The sequence below is a fragment of the Archocentrus centrarchus genome, chromosome 21 (assembly GCF_007364275.1).
Source record: "Archocentrus centrarchus isolate MPI-CPG fArcCen1 chromosome 21, fArcCen1, whole genome shotgun sequence".
Taxonomy (NCBI): domain Eukaryota; kingdom Metazoa; phylum Chordata; class Actinopteri; order Cichliformes; family Cichlidae; genus Archocentrus; species Archocentrus centrarchus.
The window spans coordinates 19,154,816-19,171,464 of record NC_044366.1 but is presented as its reverse complement, the minus strand read 5'-3'; the positions used below and the strand labels follow the sequence as shown (position 1 = coordinate 19,171,464).

Genomic DNA, 16,649 nt, shown 5'->3' with positions numbered 1-16,649 from the left:
TTGTTCTGTTAAAGTTATATTTATGTTACAAAGTAAGAAAGAGTGGCTGCTCACCTTCACCAGTCTCCCAATCTGTCTCTATGTCCTTAAGTGTAACAACCAATTAAACCTAACAAAACAAGGCTGTGAAGAGAGATGGAAATGGGCTACTAAAGGATAGTACAAGCAACAAAAATAAAGAAAATAAAAGTATGGAATATTGCTTAAAAAGTAATTAGCTTATAATCAAACAGTAGAACGTTAATGATAAAACTGGGGGTGTGGCTTAATGATAAAGAGAAAATTGAACACATGCCATTTTTGATCTACTGGAAACAATGTGTATTCCATAAATGCCATTATTCCCTAAAGATCACTAAAATCATTTTTTACGAACAATATGACAAGAAGAGAATTGACACACAGCTGCCTGTGATAAAGTCCAGCGCAACCACAGTGTCTGCAATCATAACAAGTACTTTTATATCTTTATAACATAAACATGTTGTTCGACTATACAGCAAAATGATGGTCTTGTTTCTGTCTCCCTCCATTTCCTCTCTGACATCCTATCTGGGTTAGCATCCATCTTATTTGACCTTGAGCAGACCTGTGAGGCTGCATGCTACTGCTTTCGCTTCGTATCGTTAATATGCAGCAAAGATTTTAAATACCTTCTAACTCTTACAAATTACACCTTTATAACTACTTATCTTTAAACAATAAATGGACACAAAAGTCACACTTGTATATATTTTTATTTGTTTTGTGTGTGTGTGTGTGTGTGTGTGTGTGTGTTTTTTTTTTTTTAGGTCAAAAAATAAATTTTGTCAGTCTTTTTGTCAAATCTATATTGATATTCTTCGCTGATTTGTTCATATTTGTGCGGGAACGCGTGTTCTCATAAAAAATAATGCACAAAACTCACATGGTTTTATTGCTGTTCCCTTGGTAACAAGCAAACCCTTGCCCTTTTAGCCTACTGGCACTCGTGTGGATCGTACCACTTTGCGCACGTAGGGTGGATGTCAGAAAATAGAAGTTACACAATGCCCCATCTTTGTTAGTAAATTATTATTTTTAAAATCAACTTAGTGTTCAAAATACTTCCAGACGATATATTGTGCCTTTTGCTCATCTTAAAACCTCGCATATGAAATTACAGGGCGTTTTTAATCTTCTCACAGCAACCCGGGACACCCCCTCATCACACTGAACTGACGGTCGTACAGTAAGCTGTCAAAAGCTTGTTGCTTAAATCTGTGCAGCGCTACAAACTAAAGAAGAAATTAGGTCGGAGACGTAGCGGAAATAACAAGGTTTAATTTTCAGAACAGGGCGACTAATAAATAGGCTGTTCAACAGACATTTCGGGAACACTTGACATATTGTTTTCGTTAGTTCGGTTGCCGTGTCCTAGCTGGTGCGTGATTGTCGTATCCTCTGGGAAGCAGCTCGTTCGTGATGATGAGGTAAGCAGGTTCTGTCTTTCTGCTATCAGTGTGGCTAATGCAAGCTAATGCACGTTAATGTGAATGTATTTGTCTTTGGGATATAAAGCAGAGACTATCAAACTGTGGTAATAAAACTGCGTGATGCAAAACAGTATCAGTTAAATGCCATTGTATTGGTGAGCCTTTAAAGTATTTTTTAGCAGCTTTTAAACCGAATTATAGACACACTATATGGTTTTAGTTATATGTGTAACACACCTACAGCGGTGCTTTTTATGTACATTTTCTCATTTAACCTGAGAATATCAGCTGGCACTTCAAAAAAGAGGGGGCTCAAGTAGACAAAATAATTCCCACCAGGGATACTCGAAGTGCCATTAAAACACCATCATTCAAAAATAATATCAGCAATAAGTGGCTGCACCCCTGAACTGAGAAGCATGTTGAAATTATTTTGAATGTTACAACTAAAACTGAACAATAAATCCAATGGTATGACAGTTTAAGTTCAAGTTTAAAAACGTGACCAAACCAAGCTTAAAACCTGGCTTATTAAGTGTTTGTATTATTACACAAAACATGCTGATCTACCAACATACTGACCTGAATCTAATGCAAATGGGAGCTAATGACACAGGGGTATATTTGTGATAATTAACTGTAAAGTGTGTTTAGGATCTACACTACATGTTCATGTAGTCAGATTTGTGCAGAAGCTTTTTGCAAATCTACAAAATAATTTCTTTCACATGCATCGTTGTTCATCCCTGCAGTAGCAAATTCTGGAGGCATTCAAGCATTGAATTCCATCTTCTCTAAGTAATCAGATTGTAATCATAAATAAATGGTCAACAGGAAGTTTCACATGGCAGATCAGATTCTCGTTTCCTATTGGACAGTTTTTAACTGGGAGGGTCTTCCCAGAGGCCAGCTCCCAGACAGGAAGGGGGTGGCTGGAAATGTTTTAGTCAGAGCCTGGCAGAGAGTCTGTTTTTATTGTTGTGAAGAGAAAATCTTTAGTCACTGAATCCATGGGACATAAAGAGGGGTAAGAGGTTTCTTTTTTGCTGTTGTCAGTATCTTCAGAAGTCAGCAGTCTGAAAGTTGAATCTCCAGCCTAGATTCCAGGCAACAAGAACAAGCTTTTTAGTGCCGAATGAAGTGAGAGAGAGGTCGGTTTTCCTGCTCTGTTTCCTGACTTGCGCCTAAAGGAATTTGCTGCAGCATACTGTTAGAGTATGGGCTATTGCAGAAGAAGAGGAAGAGCAGCAGAGCAAAACAGCTTTTGGAGTCTTGTATTCATTGAATGTCTTACTTGCTCTCAGTAGAAACATTTTCAGATCATACAGATTTAATCAGCTCATGAGTTAACCACCTTTTCTGTCTGCTCAGCAGCTTCCTGTGTAGTTGCAGGTCTGACTACGCAGTTTGTGTTTGACTCTCAACCAGCCCAGCAGAGTATAGAGAATTAGAAAGAATACAAATGGATGCAGTAAATTTATGACTCTGGTAAAACGCAGTTAGTGGATATGAATGAACAAACTATGGTTCAAATGTACCATAACTGCATGCTGTTGGAGCAAAACTCTGATCCTGTGTCATGTTTCTAACATGCTATTACTTTTATTTAAGCAGCATCGCCTGGAGAAATCTAATGAGTGAAATGTGTATCTATGGAATATCTGTATTCCCCCAAAATAATGAGAAAGAACTGTGCAGTGAAAGAAAAACAAATTTTCCCCCTGATTTTGGTTGCTTTATAATATATGAAACAATCTGGCAAAATGCATTCCTCATGCTTTGCTGATCCAAACCTATTTCGTGTAGTTGTATGAGTTTAAATGTGAGGCATCTGCTACTTCATTGTAATTCAGTTTACAGAGGAGGCAGACTAATGACTTTAAATAGAGGAATTGAACAGATATAAGGTGTTGAGTGGTTTGCACAAAGTCTCTTTTCCTGATCCCACTCAGCCAGTTAATTGACTTGTTAAAGCACTGACAGCTTTGTGTGAGCTGAAGTTTTTCTGCTTACAGTGCACAGAGGATGGTGGTGCGGTGCTTACTTCACTGCTAGAAGGTCCTGGGTTTGAACCTGCTTTTTCCATGTGGAGTTTGTTCTCCCTATAGCTGCAGGGTGTTTTTTTTTTCATTTACTTATGTTTGTTCCCACACACCATAGAAACGTTAGTTTAATTGTTGCTCCTAAATATGTTACGACATGGATGTCAAGTATCAGCTGAGATAGGCTGGGGAATCTGATAAAAATTAAATATAACGTGACAGCTTCCAAAAGAGCCCATTTGTTATTGTATACTGCTGAGGAATAAAAAAAGAACAGATAGGTTATACAGAATAGGAGATATTATATGACAGTTTAACTTAGATTAATATGCCAGCTGAACACAGTTAACTTTAATTTCAGTAATATCAATGTTTTTTTTTTTTCTTTCTTTCAGATCACGAACAGAAAGTGCCTTTGAGAAGATGTCTCCAACCTGAAGTTGGTTCATGTACATTGCTGGCCCATACTTTTTTTTTTTTTTTTAAAGTCACCCTCATGCACCAACACAGGATACCTCAGCTCAAGCCCTTTGTCACTGTTTTGCACACTTTCAGCACCTAAAAGAATGCTAAATTTGGGCCACAATATACAGGTTAACAGCACGAAGACTACTGACCAGCGTAAGCATGACAAAGTAACATTTCTGTGTTAAGATAATTGTTTGATCTCTATGGGCGCTCTCATTTGTGGATTATACACTCCAGTGTGTTGCTGTAAAATACACACCTGCGCATGTTTTAGTGGATAATTTTTTTCTTTGTTTGGCCAGTCACCTGATTTTTCTGCTCTTTCTGATGGGGGAGTCATCAGGTTGTTTTAACAGGGGACCGGACTGTACTCGGCGCTAAAAGCTACAGCTTTTGGTGAATTAGCCTTTCAACAATAAAACTGACTTTTAAAATTTGTTTTAAAGTTAAAACTTTTGGATATGGCGTTAAATATTTCTTCAGCAAGAGACACTAAATGGCTAACTTTGGAAGTTTGCCGACAGTTTCAGCGAGGAAACTGTTCACGTAGTGATGAGGAATGCAAATTTGCTCATCCGTCGAAGAGCTGCCAAATTGAAAATGGAAGAGTTATTGCCTGCTTTGACTCGCTGAAGGTAAGACATATTAATGACCTTTTATTAAATGTCAGAAAATCATGCACATTGTATAAAGGAATATGATGGGGAAAAAAAGAAAATTGGATTTTGTTACTGTGTCCTGTGTGCCTGACTAAATGATTTATTTATTTAATCATGTAGAGCTGCAACCATTTGTAAGTTAATAGTTTATACAAGAAAAATAATTATGTCTCAAACAGATTTCATAGGGTGAAAAATGAAAAGAAAAAAAAAAAAAGTTCATCTTCCCATGTTAAGTGTTGATAATAGAGAAATCAACTATTAGTCACCATCATTTGGTCAGGTTTAAAGTCCAAAGAGCTTAATGTTGAATTCTCAGAGCCCCTCTGCATTAACCTCCCTAAGCATCCAGACTCATTTCCTGTATTGCTCTACTATTTGTGAAATCATATTACTTTTGATTTACCACAATTTTCCAAAGACTGTACAGTAGAATCTATCCAATCACTTATCTAGATGATTTAGACAATAGAAGAAAAAAAAAATCTGGCAGCCAGCTGGATTAGAGCCAGTTTGTTCTCCTGCTTGCTCAGTTGCCTGTTATGAGGCAGGGGCATCCTTAATCCACTCTCACACATTCACCACCACACCAAAATACAGCTTTCCCTCCAGGAATATCTTCATGTTGAGTCATCATCTTACCGACTCGCTATAAGTTTATACGTAGCTCATCTGTGCCCCCATGGCCCGAAAGCATTAATACACTGAATCTACTTTATTCCCTCATCTAAAAACATTTACAGTTATTATGACTGTCAGTGAGCTGCACCACTCTGCAGTCCCGCATTCCTTTTCATAAACTAATCACCTGCCAGTGCAGATTTGATTCTTATGGGATATTTAGATTAAGTTGCTGAAACTGTTTTGAATTACGTTAACCTAGTTTAGTTCAGATATAGCTAAACTAAACTCATCTCAGTCGCAGTGTCAAAATTGTTTTTGTTTTTTTGTTTTTATTAAATTGTTTTTAACTGTATATTAAAAGATACAGCTAACTGCATTCATTGTCCTCATTATTGATCAATGTAGAACATGATCTAAACTGATTCTCCTGTCCATATGCTATGAAAATATCATCATCAAATTGTTTGTTTTATGTGACTGACAAATAGAAATACTTAATTTACTGTCATATGAGACAAAGGATACCCTTAAAATGCCTTATTTTGATTATTTGTCAGATTAGCTGAACATTTTCTAATTAACAAATCTGGTAATTCACGTATTGCTCTAAATGAAGGCTGCAGTTTACTCAGAGCCAGGCTGCCATAGAGTTTCTGCTGGAATTTAGAGAATGAATGTCAAGCTGTGCTTTTTTGATTTTTGAAGAAATTTGTCTATGTCAGTTTACAATTACAGTTTGTCATCTGAATGGGGGAAAAAACAAACTCATTCATTAGCTCTTTCTAATATTCAATTCTTGTTCGCTTAGTCTAGCAGAGAGCTAGCCTTTCAGACGTGTTTTCCTCTTATTTATCTGTTGGCTTTCCTGCTGCTGATCTCGCCATGTGATTTGTTAAATTCAGGCTTGTGAACAAGAAGTACATGTCAAAACAATTGTTGTCAAAGTTCCCATTCACCACTGATTCCTAACACAATTAACTTCATCATACTGAAGAATGTGCACACACTTTGGTATTGTAATTAGTTTCTCATGACTTCTGCTAAAGTGCCTGACAGTCCTGTTGATGCACAAATCTAGCTGTTTCCTGTTGCTTGCTGTAGCTACTGTTTTGTTGTAAGAGATACCTTTTGTACTATATCGGGGTAAAGTTCAGTATTAACAGGTATTACTTTTTTGAAGGACTAGATGCTAAAGACATCTTTTTGGAAGATAGGAAGCTCAATAAATGTTGTCAAGTTGTTATTTAGTCATCAGTGGGTGACAGTATCTTCTTCTTTGGGTCACGATTCTTTCTGTGAGTAGGGCTGTTAAGACAAATTAATAACCAGTATTCAGCGAAAATTATATACACTCCCCTCCAAAAGTCTTGGAACAGCGACGCCAGTCCCTTTATTTATGCTGTAGACTGAAAACATTGTGCCGTGTAGAAAACATCTCAGGTGGGATCTCCTTGTCATGCCAGTAACGTTGGAAGCCATCAGAACCATCGAGGTTAAATTTTTTCTCATCAGAAAAGACAACTTTCTTCCACCTTTCAATGTCCCTTGTTTGATGCACCCTTGCAAAGTCCAAACGGGCAATTTTGTGGCATTGTCTTGACGGACAGCCAATCGGATCCTGCGGCTCAGCACTGGTGAAATTTTTTTGGGGTCTACCACTTGACTTTTTTGTTCCATAATCCTCGGGATCATTTAAAAAATGCAAAATGACTGTCTTACTGCGTCCAACCTCAGCAGCGATGGCACGTTGAGAGAGGCCTTGCTTATGCAGATCAACAATCCTAACACGTTCAAAGTCAGTGAGCTTTTTTGCTTTTGCCATCAGGAGGTCTTGACAGTGTAAAGACTTGACAGAAAATGACATGGAATCCAAATTTTTGCACACCTTTTGGCTTTTAAAGGCTGTGGTCTTAAACTTTTGATCAGCTGAAAAAATCATGTTTGAGTGTAAATGCACTTTTCAAAAAATTCCCTGCTCAAAAGTTTTTGTCTCTTGCGCCGATTTCTTCTTTTAGCATTGTGAAGCTCTACTTCGAACCTTCATAAGATCCAATAGTACAAAATGCAAATTCTTGCAATTTTTTAACTGGTCTTAAGATTTTGATCAGGAGTGTATTTACCTCTGGATCTGATACATAGTTCAGAAAATGGCACATTTTGTCTGAACCTACCCATTTTTCTTGTGAGCAAAAGTATTGGAACAGATAAACATAAAATAGATTAAAGTGATATTATTTAGTTTAGCCCATCCCAAAAGAAGACCAAACCATGACATTACCTCCACCGTGTTTCACAGATCAGCTCGTATGTGTAGGATCATGAGCTAAGTTTAGCCTTTCCATCACCTTGGTAAAGGTTAAGCTTTGTCTCTTCAGTCCATAAAACCTTGTCCCAGAATTTCCGAGGCTTGTCTCTGTACTTCTTGGCAAATTCCAGCCCGGCCTTCCTGTTCTTCTTGCTAATTAATGGTTTGCATCTTCTGGTGACGCCTCTGTACTTTTGTTCATGAAGTCTTCTGCAAACAGTAGATTGTGATACCTTCACTCCTGCCCTCTGGAAATTGTTGTTGATGTCACTGACAGTTGTTTTAGGGTCTTTCCTTACAGCACATAAAATGTTTCTGTCATCAACTGCTGTCATTTTCCGTGGTCTAGCATATCCACACCTGTTACTTTGCATACCAGTTTCCACTTTCTTCTTCAGGATATTCCAAATGGTTGTACTGGCTATGACCAATGTTTGTGCAATGGCTCTGATTGATTTTTTTTTCCATTTTTCCAATTGTTTGTTTTTCACCCATAGACAGCTCTCTGGTTTTCGTGTTGGTTACTCTAACTATAAATGCACAGTCCGCAAAGGCAAAACCCAAATCTGAAACTGAGTGTAGACATTCAGTGCTATTTGTTTGAATAATCAGTGTAACAGGACACACCTGAGCAACCAAATGCACCTGTCAGTCACATGTTCCAATACTTTTGCCCACAAGAAAAATGGGTGGCTTCAGAGAAAAGGTGCTATCTACTGAACAGTTCTGATACAGATGTAAGTAACTGGAAATGAAAGCTGAAATGTTGATCTTTTGTCTCATATTCATATTTTAATGTCAAACCCAAATGTTTACAGCAAAAATAAAAGGGACTGGCCTCATTGTTCCAATACTTTTGGAGGGGAGTGTAAAGGTCATAAGAAAGTTAAATGTTAACCTAATTGAAGAACTTGAATAAATAGAGAGAAAGCTAACCTCTTTCTAGGTTAATACCCGAGTGACAGGAATGGCTCTGACTGGTTTATATTAAAGGTCAAAAAAAAGGAATTAGTCAGGTTTGGTATTTAGGCTTAAAAAACAAAAATGGTGAAACATACCACCAATCAAGTAAACATAAAAAAAATATAAATATATTTTTTAAAAGAAAACACCTGTGTATTTAGCCAGAGCTAAGAGTTTTAATACACAATATATGCTGCGCAATTGTTGCATTGAAAGCTGGTGTTCAGGGAATATGCGGTAAATGATCGGTGGATCGGGTAGGATTGCTAATTGTGTAGTCTGTAAAAATTTTCATGGGAATTCTCATTCGTCTCTAGTTCTAGCTCTGATCTGATCGGGGAAACTGAATGAAAGATGTAATGCAACACAGACTGCAACAATTTTATCTGCATTTTCCAACACAAACTGTCTGTCTGCACTACAAGTAAAGTCTTGAGGCTGACTCCAGGAAATTTTGACATCCGTCATTGCAATGTAAAATGTTTTATTCTGGCCACGACTAGCTGTCACACCATGCAACCTAACGCCACTGACAGTGTATCTTGGTATGAGGAGCCTGAGTGGGAAGCAGTGCAAAAAGAAAGATGTTGACAATTACGATTCTTTGCTTATGAGACACTGTAAGAGGATTTTGATTAAAAACAAAGAATGTATATAATATGAATGAAATCCGTTAGAGGGGTATAAGAATCACATGCCTCCAATTTGAGTGCTTCTGTGTCATTTTATATTTTCTGTGAATGCAGGGCAGATGCTCAAGAGAGAACTGCAAGTACCTTCATCCACCTTCACACTTAAAAACCCAGTTAGAGATAAATGGGCGCAACAACCTCATCCAGCAGAAAACTGCAGCAGCTGTGCTTGCCCAGCAGATGCAGCTCATGATCCCTGGACCCAGCCTGCAGCCTGTGGTAAAGTCCTAGTTCAGAAGGAATTTAAGTCTGTGTGATGTGATGGCATTGGTCTCACTTGTAATATGTATGCTCTCCCCTCATAGCCAACATTTCCTGTTACGCAGGGACTTGGCACAAACACTGGTCTCAGTTATGGTTCATACATGACACCATTAAGCCATGGAATGAGCCTCATTCCTTCAGACATCCTCTCCAGCACTCCGGTTCTTGTTCCAGGGAGCTCACCTGTCTCAGTTCAGTGCTCCTCCTCTTCCTCCTCCTCTTCTTCTTCTTCTCCCTCACAGAAGCTGCAGCGTACAGACAAACTAGAGGTATTCATGCACAAAAAGGTGTAATTTCACATAAAAATACATTAGTGCTTCAGCAGTTTCACATTATCTGGCTACATGTTTAAAAACCGAACTCCTCTCGCTATCTTTATAATTGCTCCTCTCAGGTGTGTCGTGAGTTTCAGCGAGGAAACTGTGCAAGAGGGGAGACCGATTGCCGCTTTGCTCATCCCAGTGACAGCCCAATGATTGACACCACGGATAATACTGTCACTGTTTGCATGGACTACATCAAGAGTCGCTGTTCCAGGGAGAAGTGCAAGTATTTTCACCCGCCTGCACACTTGCAGGCCAAAATCAAATCCAGTCAACAACAAGTCAGTCAGACAGCAGTGGCAGCCCAGGCCGCAGCTGCAGCCGTGGTAAGACTGAGCTTTATCCTTCTGATCACTGAAAAAGTGTTCATCTTTTTTTTTTTTTTTTTTAATGACTTTGCTGAATGTGAAGTCCTGCATATTTGTAAGCCATCATTTCTAATGGTACATGTAGTGTAGCTAAATAGTATCTCCTCTCAAAACTTTAAGAAATAAATCCTGGAAGAGTTTAATATCAAAGCAATAAATCAGTATTTTTAGCTCGGCTGTTTCAAAGAAAGATGTCGAGCTGTTGTCTTAGCCTCGGCATCAGAGGCATCGGCGGTGTCTGTTCCACAAAAGCTTAAACACTGACCATAACTAAAGAACAGTGTGACCTAGGATGTTCAAATTCATGCATTCGCAGATGCATACTGTTCAAATTAGACCCATCAAACTTCACACACTTGTTCACTGACTTTACTATAACAACACTTTGACCGAAACCACCCCCCCCACCCCCGGTTACAAATCCAAAACAGCTAAGTGTTGGCACCTGCTCAGCAGTGCTCTTGTTTTTAATAAAGCTTCTTTTCAACTTAAAGGACAGAACATTGATTTCTTAGGTAAAAATTAAGACATCTCAATCTGATGCTTTTCTCTTTGTATGCCTGTTGTCACAGATACAGTGTGGTTTACAGCACAGGGATACTGTATTAGAACTGTGCCTTTTTTTTCCCCCACAATTTAAGGCTTGTGGAAGGTTATACACTTCCTATATTGAGACACGCATCAGATGCTTCATATGCAGTGCAGATATATTTAACCTGAGAAATGTTCCTGATGAACAGTTCTGTCCCACTATACAGCAAAAGTCATTGTAATGACTGAGCTGTCTGATAACTGGCTGCATAAAGAAGTGCATAAGAACAAACTGATCTGTTACATAGTCTGAGTTATTTTTAAAATTATTCTCTTCATTAAGTCTTACATCTAAAATGTTTGTTTTTAAGCTGCTTCATTAAGGTGCGATAAATATCCTAATTGTAATGCATGTTCAAATTTCCCACTTAGCACAACTTTTATTGACTTTTCTTTAAATCAATGCTGAAGCCACGTTGGCTCATTAAATTATACTTCTTTGGCCTCCATTCTATTTAAAAATCATGTCCAACATACACCATCTTTTATGGTTAAGTACTTTTGCATACATTTTTGTTTAGGTTGCATTTTAAGCTAACAAGAGCAAGTTTATTTTATGTACAAGTTAAGGAGACATCTGTGATTCCTCCAAAAGCTTTAGTGTGAATGCAGTAAATGGAGCTCGACATCCTGTGCTTTATGACATCAGGTGCATGGTTGTTTTAGCTTTTGATTTGTGATACTGTTTTTGACTAGCTTTCATAAAACCAAGCCATCTTTCATTTAGCTATGAAACTGCTCCGTGCTTGTTGTGCATTATTATCAGTATCCCACACTTGAAGTCATAAAATCAGTGTATGTATTCCAAAATCATATTGTGTGCATAGTAGGTTGTGGTAATGTTTTGATTAAAATTAACTTTTTTTTTTTCTTTTTCATTTTAAGTATTGTTATCAAGATTGATGTACAATTTAAGGCTATTGCACCCTTGTTATTATAAATCTGTGTTGCCAAAATGATTCATTAACAGTACATGTTTACCTACTAATTAAGGAATCTTTAATGTGTCTATACTGTGCATGTATATTGTGTTTTATGTGGTATACTACGTTCAGATTATTTTTGTTTTGTTTTCCCCTTCTCACCTATCCACAATGCTGTCCTCCATGATGCACCTCTGCTTGCTGTTACCTGTATGTTAATACGCTTGAATCCCATTGGCCCACTGCCATCATGTGCTCGCTGCCTGCTATTAAAAGACTCAGTCGACTGCCAAAGCAATGAAGCGACCCCTCGAGGCAACTTTAGACCTGGTACTTTCACCTTTTGCTTTGCATGTAGCTGTTAATTGTACTGTGAGAACTTTTTGTTTTTGTCATTGGGGTTTACAGCTTCTTCAAGTCTCGTATTGCCCTTGTGTACATGATCGGTCAGCATCGGTATTTTTAAGAGCTCAAGTTTTCACATCAAATATGTTTTACATTTTGGTAAATACATTATTCCAGTCATATCTGTATTCCACAACTGTGGTAGTTTTTTTTTTTCTTTTCTTTTTCATTTTGTCATCTTTATATTTTAATCATGTATATCATTTTTTTAAAGATAAATACTAACATATCCTTTCAAAGGTGTGTATAATGTACTTGTACACAGTGAAGGGAAATATGGGAAGTGTCTTATTGCCACTTGTCACTTTTCAGGCCTTTCCCCATAGTGTTCTGCAACCCCTACCAAAGAGACCAGTTCTTGAGAAGAGCAGCTGGGCCAGCTCTCTCCTCAGCCCCAGTTTATTGCACTACCAGCAGGCTCTGGCCAGCTCACACACTCTGCAGCAGCCCACTGCAGCATTTTATCCCGCAGGTGAGCCTCCAAACTTGTTATGAATTCAGTGCTAAACTAGGATTTCATGTCTGTCCCACTGCTTTTTTGGGTTTAGATATTGTTCATAAATATTATACATGTATTACTGTCACTTAAGTGAAGAAATTTGCAGGCATCAGCGGCACTCTTTGTAACTGGGTCTAATATATCAGAGCTTTCAAAAAAGGGTGTGAATCTTAATCCTCACACTGAAGAGTTTTTGACATGTCACTGCAAGAAAACCAAGAGTGGAACACTGTTTAAGTCATTTAGTTTTGCCAATTCAAAGGTCTCATTCTTGGCCTTATTCATAGCAAAATTATTAAACTCGTATTAAGAAAAGTACAAGTGTTATGAAAAACAGTTGCGCTCTTCTACTCCAGTAAAACCAGTAAACTATTAAGGGGTGAAGCAGTGGTTACACCACAAAATGACGATCACTCAACAAACTAGTTATTAAGTGACTAGCCTGCACAAGAAAAATCAAGTTTTTCAAGGTAGCAAGTGTGCTTTATGTCAGTTGGCAAATTGAACATGATCATAGTCACACCTGCACTTCACCTAATGTGACAAGCATAAATGTCTGCTTTGAAATGGCATGCAGAGATTTCTCTTAAATGGAAAAGTACAGATGTATTCTTTCTTAAATCTTAAGTCGTGGCTCTTTGCTTTGCTCCTATTCTGTAGTGTGTTACTCAGCTTGATTTACACAATATCCATCAGAAAACAGTGTTGCATTAATGCCATTGGGCCTGTTTAATAAAGTAAAGGTATATCTCTGTGGGCTTACGCCAGTATTGGCCATATTAATGTGTACCAGTCATGTTAAAGATCTTTTCTTTTTTCACGTGTAAATCACACAGGTTCTGTGTTGTGCATGACTCCAGCTAACGGTGTTGGTAGGTCCCTTAATTTTTTTTTTTTTTCATTTTTTTTTTCTAACCATGTTTTTTTTTTTTTCCAGTAAAGAAAATATTAAGTTGCCTGGATACGGTAGCGTATACTCACAATTACAGCGCAGGAAATCAACACTTTGAATCAGGAAACTGCATTAGAGCCGCATCTGGAAATCATTATTTAAATTTTTTTTGGCAAACATTTTTGGCTTTTTTTAAAAAAAAAACTTTTTGTCCTTTTCGGATCAGACCCTTGTACATATAATCACTTGTAATATTATTTTAAATATTTAAAGCACAGTATAGAAATGGAAACATTTTGATTTATTCTGGATTGTGATTAGGAAATTTGATCAGCATCCCTGAGATTTGCCTCATAGTTTCTTTATGCTCTTTAATATTTTACACTAATTTAAAAAAAAAAAAAACTCTGTAAATGTCATGCTTAAAAACAAAACCAAAAAAAACATTGATCATGTCTGTTGGTGTTGCTTTACATGCCATATCTTGCGGGATGCCAGATTATGGACAGATTTCCTAATTTTATCTCTTATCAGCCCCCCTTTTATGTTCTCCCCTGCTGTCTCGCTTTGCTGTGTGATCACATGCCATCTGCTGGTCTAACCCAATGATGGCTTGCTGCTAATGTCATTTTGTATTTGCTTGGCAAGAGAGAGAGAGAGAGATACATTGCTATGGTTACCATAATGCTCCACCTCCCTTTTCATTGCTTTCATGGTTCCCTTCCTGAAAAAGTCCCCATGATGTACAGTGCTACGCCTGCTACTGTCTCTGCAGCAACTACTCCCGCCACAAGTGTCCCCTACGCAGCAACAGCACCAACCAATCAGGTTTGCTCCTTTTTAAAGCTTTCTGTCATAAATCCTTGAGCTCTAAATAAGTGCTTCATCTTTCAATCAGGGGAGTTGCTTCATCAGCGTAGAGATGCCCGGCTTGCATTGCAACATTAAGCTTCATGTACCTTGTAGACCAACTAGGCTGCATCTCATCCTTTTCCTTTAGAGACAAAACATATTTATAGCTCTTTCATCTGCAAACTGTGGTGTCGCTTATATTCTTTATTGCATGCTTTATCCTTTGGTTGATGTCAGTGTCTTTTCCAGCACAAGCTACATAGGAATTTACCATACAGTTCACGATATTAGTTAATGTTGACTTTCTGTGTGTCACATATTAATATAAGATTTCTATTATTAATATGATAAATATTCACATTTTCTCAATTGGCTCCTCTAAGACATGTAATGTTTGGATTGGTAGAGTAAATCTAAAATATTTGATATTCTTAACTTTGATAATTGTCATTTTTTTTAAGGTTTAATGTATGTGGAGCCATATGCACATAAGAAAAATTGAATGTTTAAACTTTGGCATGCCCACTGGCATGACTGTCATGATCCATTTTTACAAAAGTATGTCAGGCAGTTGATTGGTCCTTAAAGGTTTAAATTGCAGAGGGCAGTTTTTAAGCAATTTAATTTAGCCCTAAAAATGGTTAAAAAATGTGATAAACAAGGTTAAATGTTTCTTTTATGTTAGGCTCCAGCCTTGAACATTTTTCATGATTCTGGGAAGTATTTTATGGTGATGATTTGAAGTTAATTTCACTTAATCTTTGCAATATTATATATCTTGTGAGTAAAGAGTGAGTTCCTTAATAATCTGGGTAATGTAACGAAGCTAGTTGTACTGTATGCCTGGTGTGTGAAACTACTCAGTGACTGTTTTTTGCTTCTGAAACAGATCATCCTCAAGTAACTACCAGAAACAGAAGTCGGTGCCGTGTTGCTGCTGTTAACGGTCCCGGGCAACAACTCTGTAAATATTCTGTTAGCAATCCACACAAAATACAGGAAGCTGCATGCGGATAACCTCTCTGATTTTATCCTGACATTAATTTGATCTGTGATGATAAATTACATGCAGACACTACTAGATTATACTGTGATGGGTGTCAAAGAAGATTGTTATTGTACACGCCTGTGCACGTGCTAACATACACTCTTAATGATGTTCATTATTTATTTGTCTCTACACAAATTCTGGTGGAGTTATACATTTAGCCACTAATCAAGCATAAATAAAATGGGCTTTCTCAACAGATTCTACAGAGAGATAAACTGGCAGTACTACCTTTATATTAAATGACATGGTGAGCAACAGAGATGTTTTAAATAATGTAAATATTTTAATCTGTTCTCAGTGCGTAGACAGTACCCATTAATGCCAGGTGTAAAGGCGTCCTATATCGAAGATTGTTACAGTTTTATCCTCATTATATTAAACTTCTTTTGTTCTTTATTGAATGTGTTATTTAAACTAAGAAAGTTTTGTTTTTGGTGTTAATGATTGTTTATCTAGTGCCAGATTTAACTTTTAATCAAAGAGAAAAGCACTTAATTTAACCTTAAATTTAACAAAACATTGTAAAAAAAAAATTTAATCTAACAGCAGGTTTAAGGATGTCCCTTTAAAATGCTCTGAGTCTCTCTATACTTTACCCAGAGTGATGGATCAGTGCTCCACCTCCTGGTGTGCCTTTGCATTACATACTCAGATTGTTTTCTTTTGTGAGAGAAATGAACTGTTTTATCCATTCAAAGCATTTTTTTTTTTCTAATTTAACAGGAATGGGGGGGGGGGTTCCATGTGGATTATTGCTCATGACTACAGCTGACTTACTGATGAATCTGTAAATAGATTTCAGTTGTTCAAGTTAATATAGCCTCCACAGCCATGAAAGTTAGCTCAATTAAAGAGTGTGAAATTACTGCTGCTCATGTTCAAACTAAAGTTGTGATCCTGTGAGGGTTGCGTGTCAAGTAGTGTCTGAACTGTTAGTCTTAATGTTGCAGTCACTTGTCCGTACTGTATTATTCGAAGGTTACAAGTGCCTAAACAGTTGTGCATGCAATGACATCTAAGGTAAAAGGTTTGTGTGTGGGGGTGGGGTGGGGGGGGGGGGGCACTCAATTAAATCTATTCCACTTAAGACATGTACGTTAGGATTAGGATTAGACATGTTTTTTGCAATACCATGTAAATGCAGTGGGACTGTGTGTGTGGACCTGTTAGACTTGCAGTTAATTTTCACTAATGCTAAATTATGTGTATGTTATTCAGTTTAATTTGATTTTCTTTCACTTTTTAGACAGGAGAGTAGCAAAAAGGGTAAAATA

The 16,649-nt window shown here is 37.5% G+C and overlaps 1 protein-coding gene across 5 annotated transcripts; it reads left to right on the top strand.

The window, feature by feature from the left end:
* Window positions 1-1,206: 1,206 nt before the first annotated feature.
* LOC115800962 (muscleblind-like protein 2a) lies at window positions 1,207-16,406 on the top strand. 5 transcript variants are annotated; one of them, XM_030758608.1, is made up of 10 exons: window positions 1,207-1,451; window positions 3,892-4,599; window positions 9,262-9,426; window positions 9,513-9,740; window positions 9,866-10,120; window positions 11,953-12,006; window positions 12,394-12,553; window positions 13,417-13,452; window positions 14,206-14,300; window positions 15,214-16,406. In XM_030758608.1, exons 2-10 carry the CDS (start codon window positions 4,426-4,428, stop codon window positions 15,226-15,228), a joined length of 1,182 nt encoding a protein of 393 aa, XP_030614468.1. In that variant the 5' UTR covers window positions 1,207-1,451; window positions 3,892-4,425; the 3' UTR covers window positions 15,229-16,406. The 5 variants fall into 5 exon arrangements, with proteins under 5 accessions (XP_030614468.1, XP_030614469.1, XP_030614470.1 ...); XM_030758609.1 differs by lacking the exon at window positions 1,207-1,451 and adding an exon at window positions 2,365-2,481 and having other exon boundaries at window positions 9,534-9,740; XM_030758610.1 differs by lacking the exon at window positions 1,207-1,451 and adding an exon at window positions 2,365-2,481 and having other exon boundaries at window positions 14,248-14,300.
* Window positions 16,407-16,649: the final 243 nt, after the last annotated feature.

Excerpts from the sequence above, each read along its gene's own strand:
- LOC115800962 (XM_030758608.1), top strand. The coding sequence starts at position 4,426 with ATGGCGTTAAATATTTCTTCAGCAAGAGACACTAAATGGCTAACTTTG. Across the intron at positions 9,741-9,865 it reads AGCGTACAGACAAACTAGAG|GTGTGTCGTGAGTTTCAGCG; the intron begins GTATTCATGCAC and ends TGCTCCTCTCAG. Across the intron at positions 12,554-13,416 it reads TGCAGCATTTTATCCCGCAG|GTTCTGTGTTGTGCATGACT; the intron begins GTGAGCCTCCAA and ends TAAATCACACAG.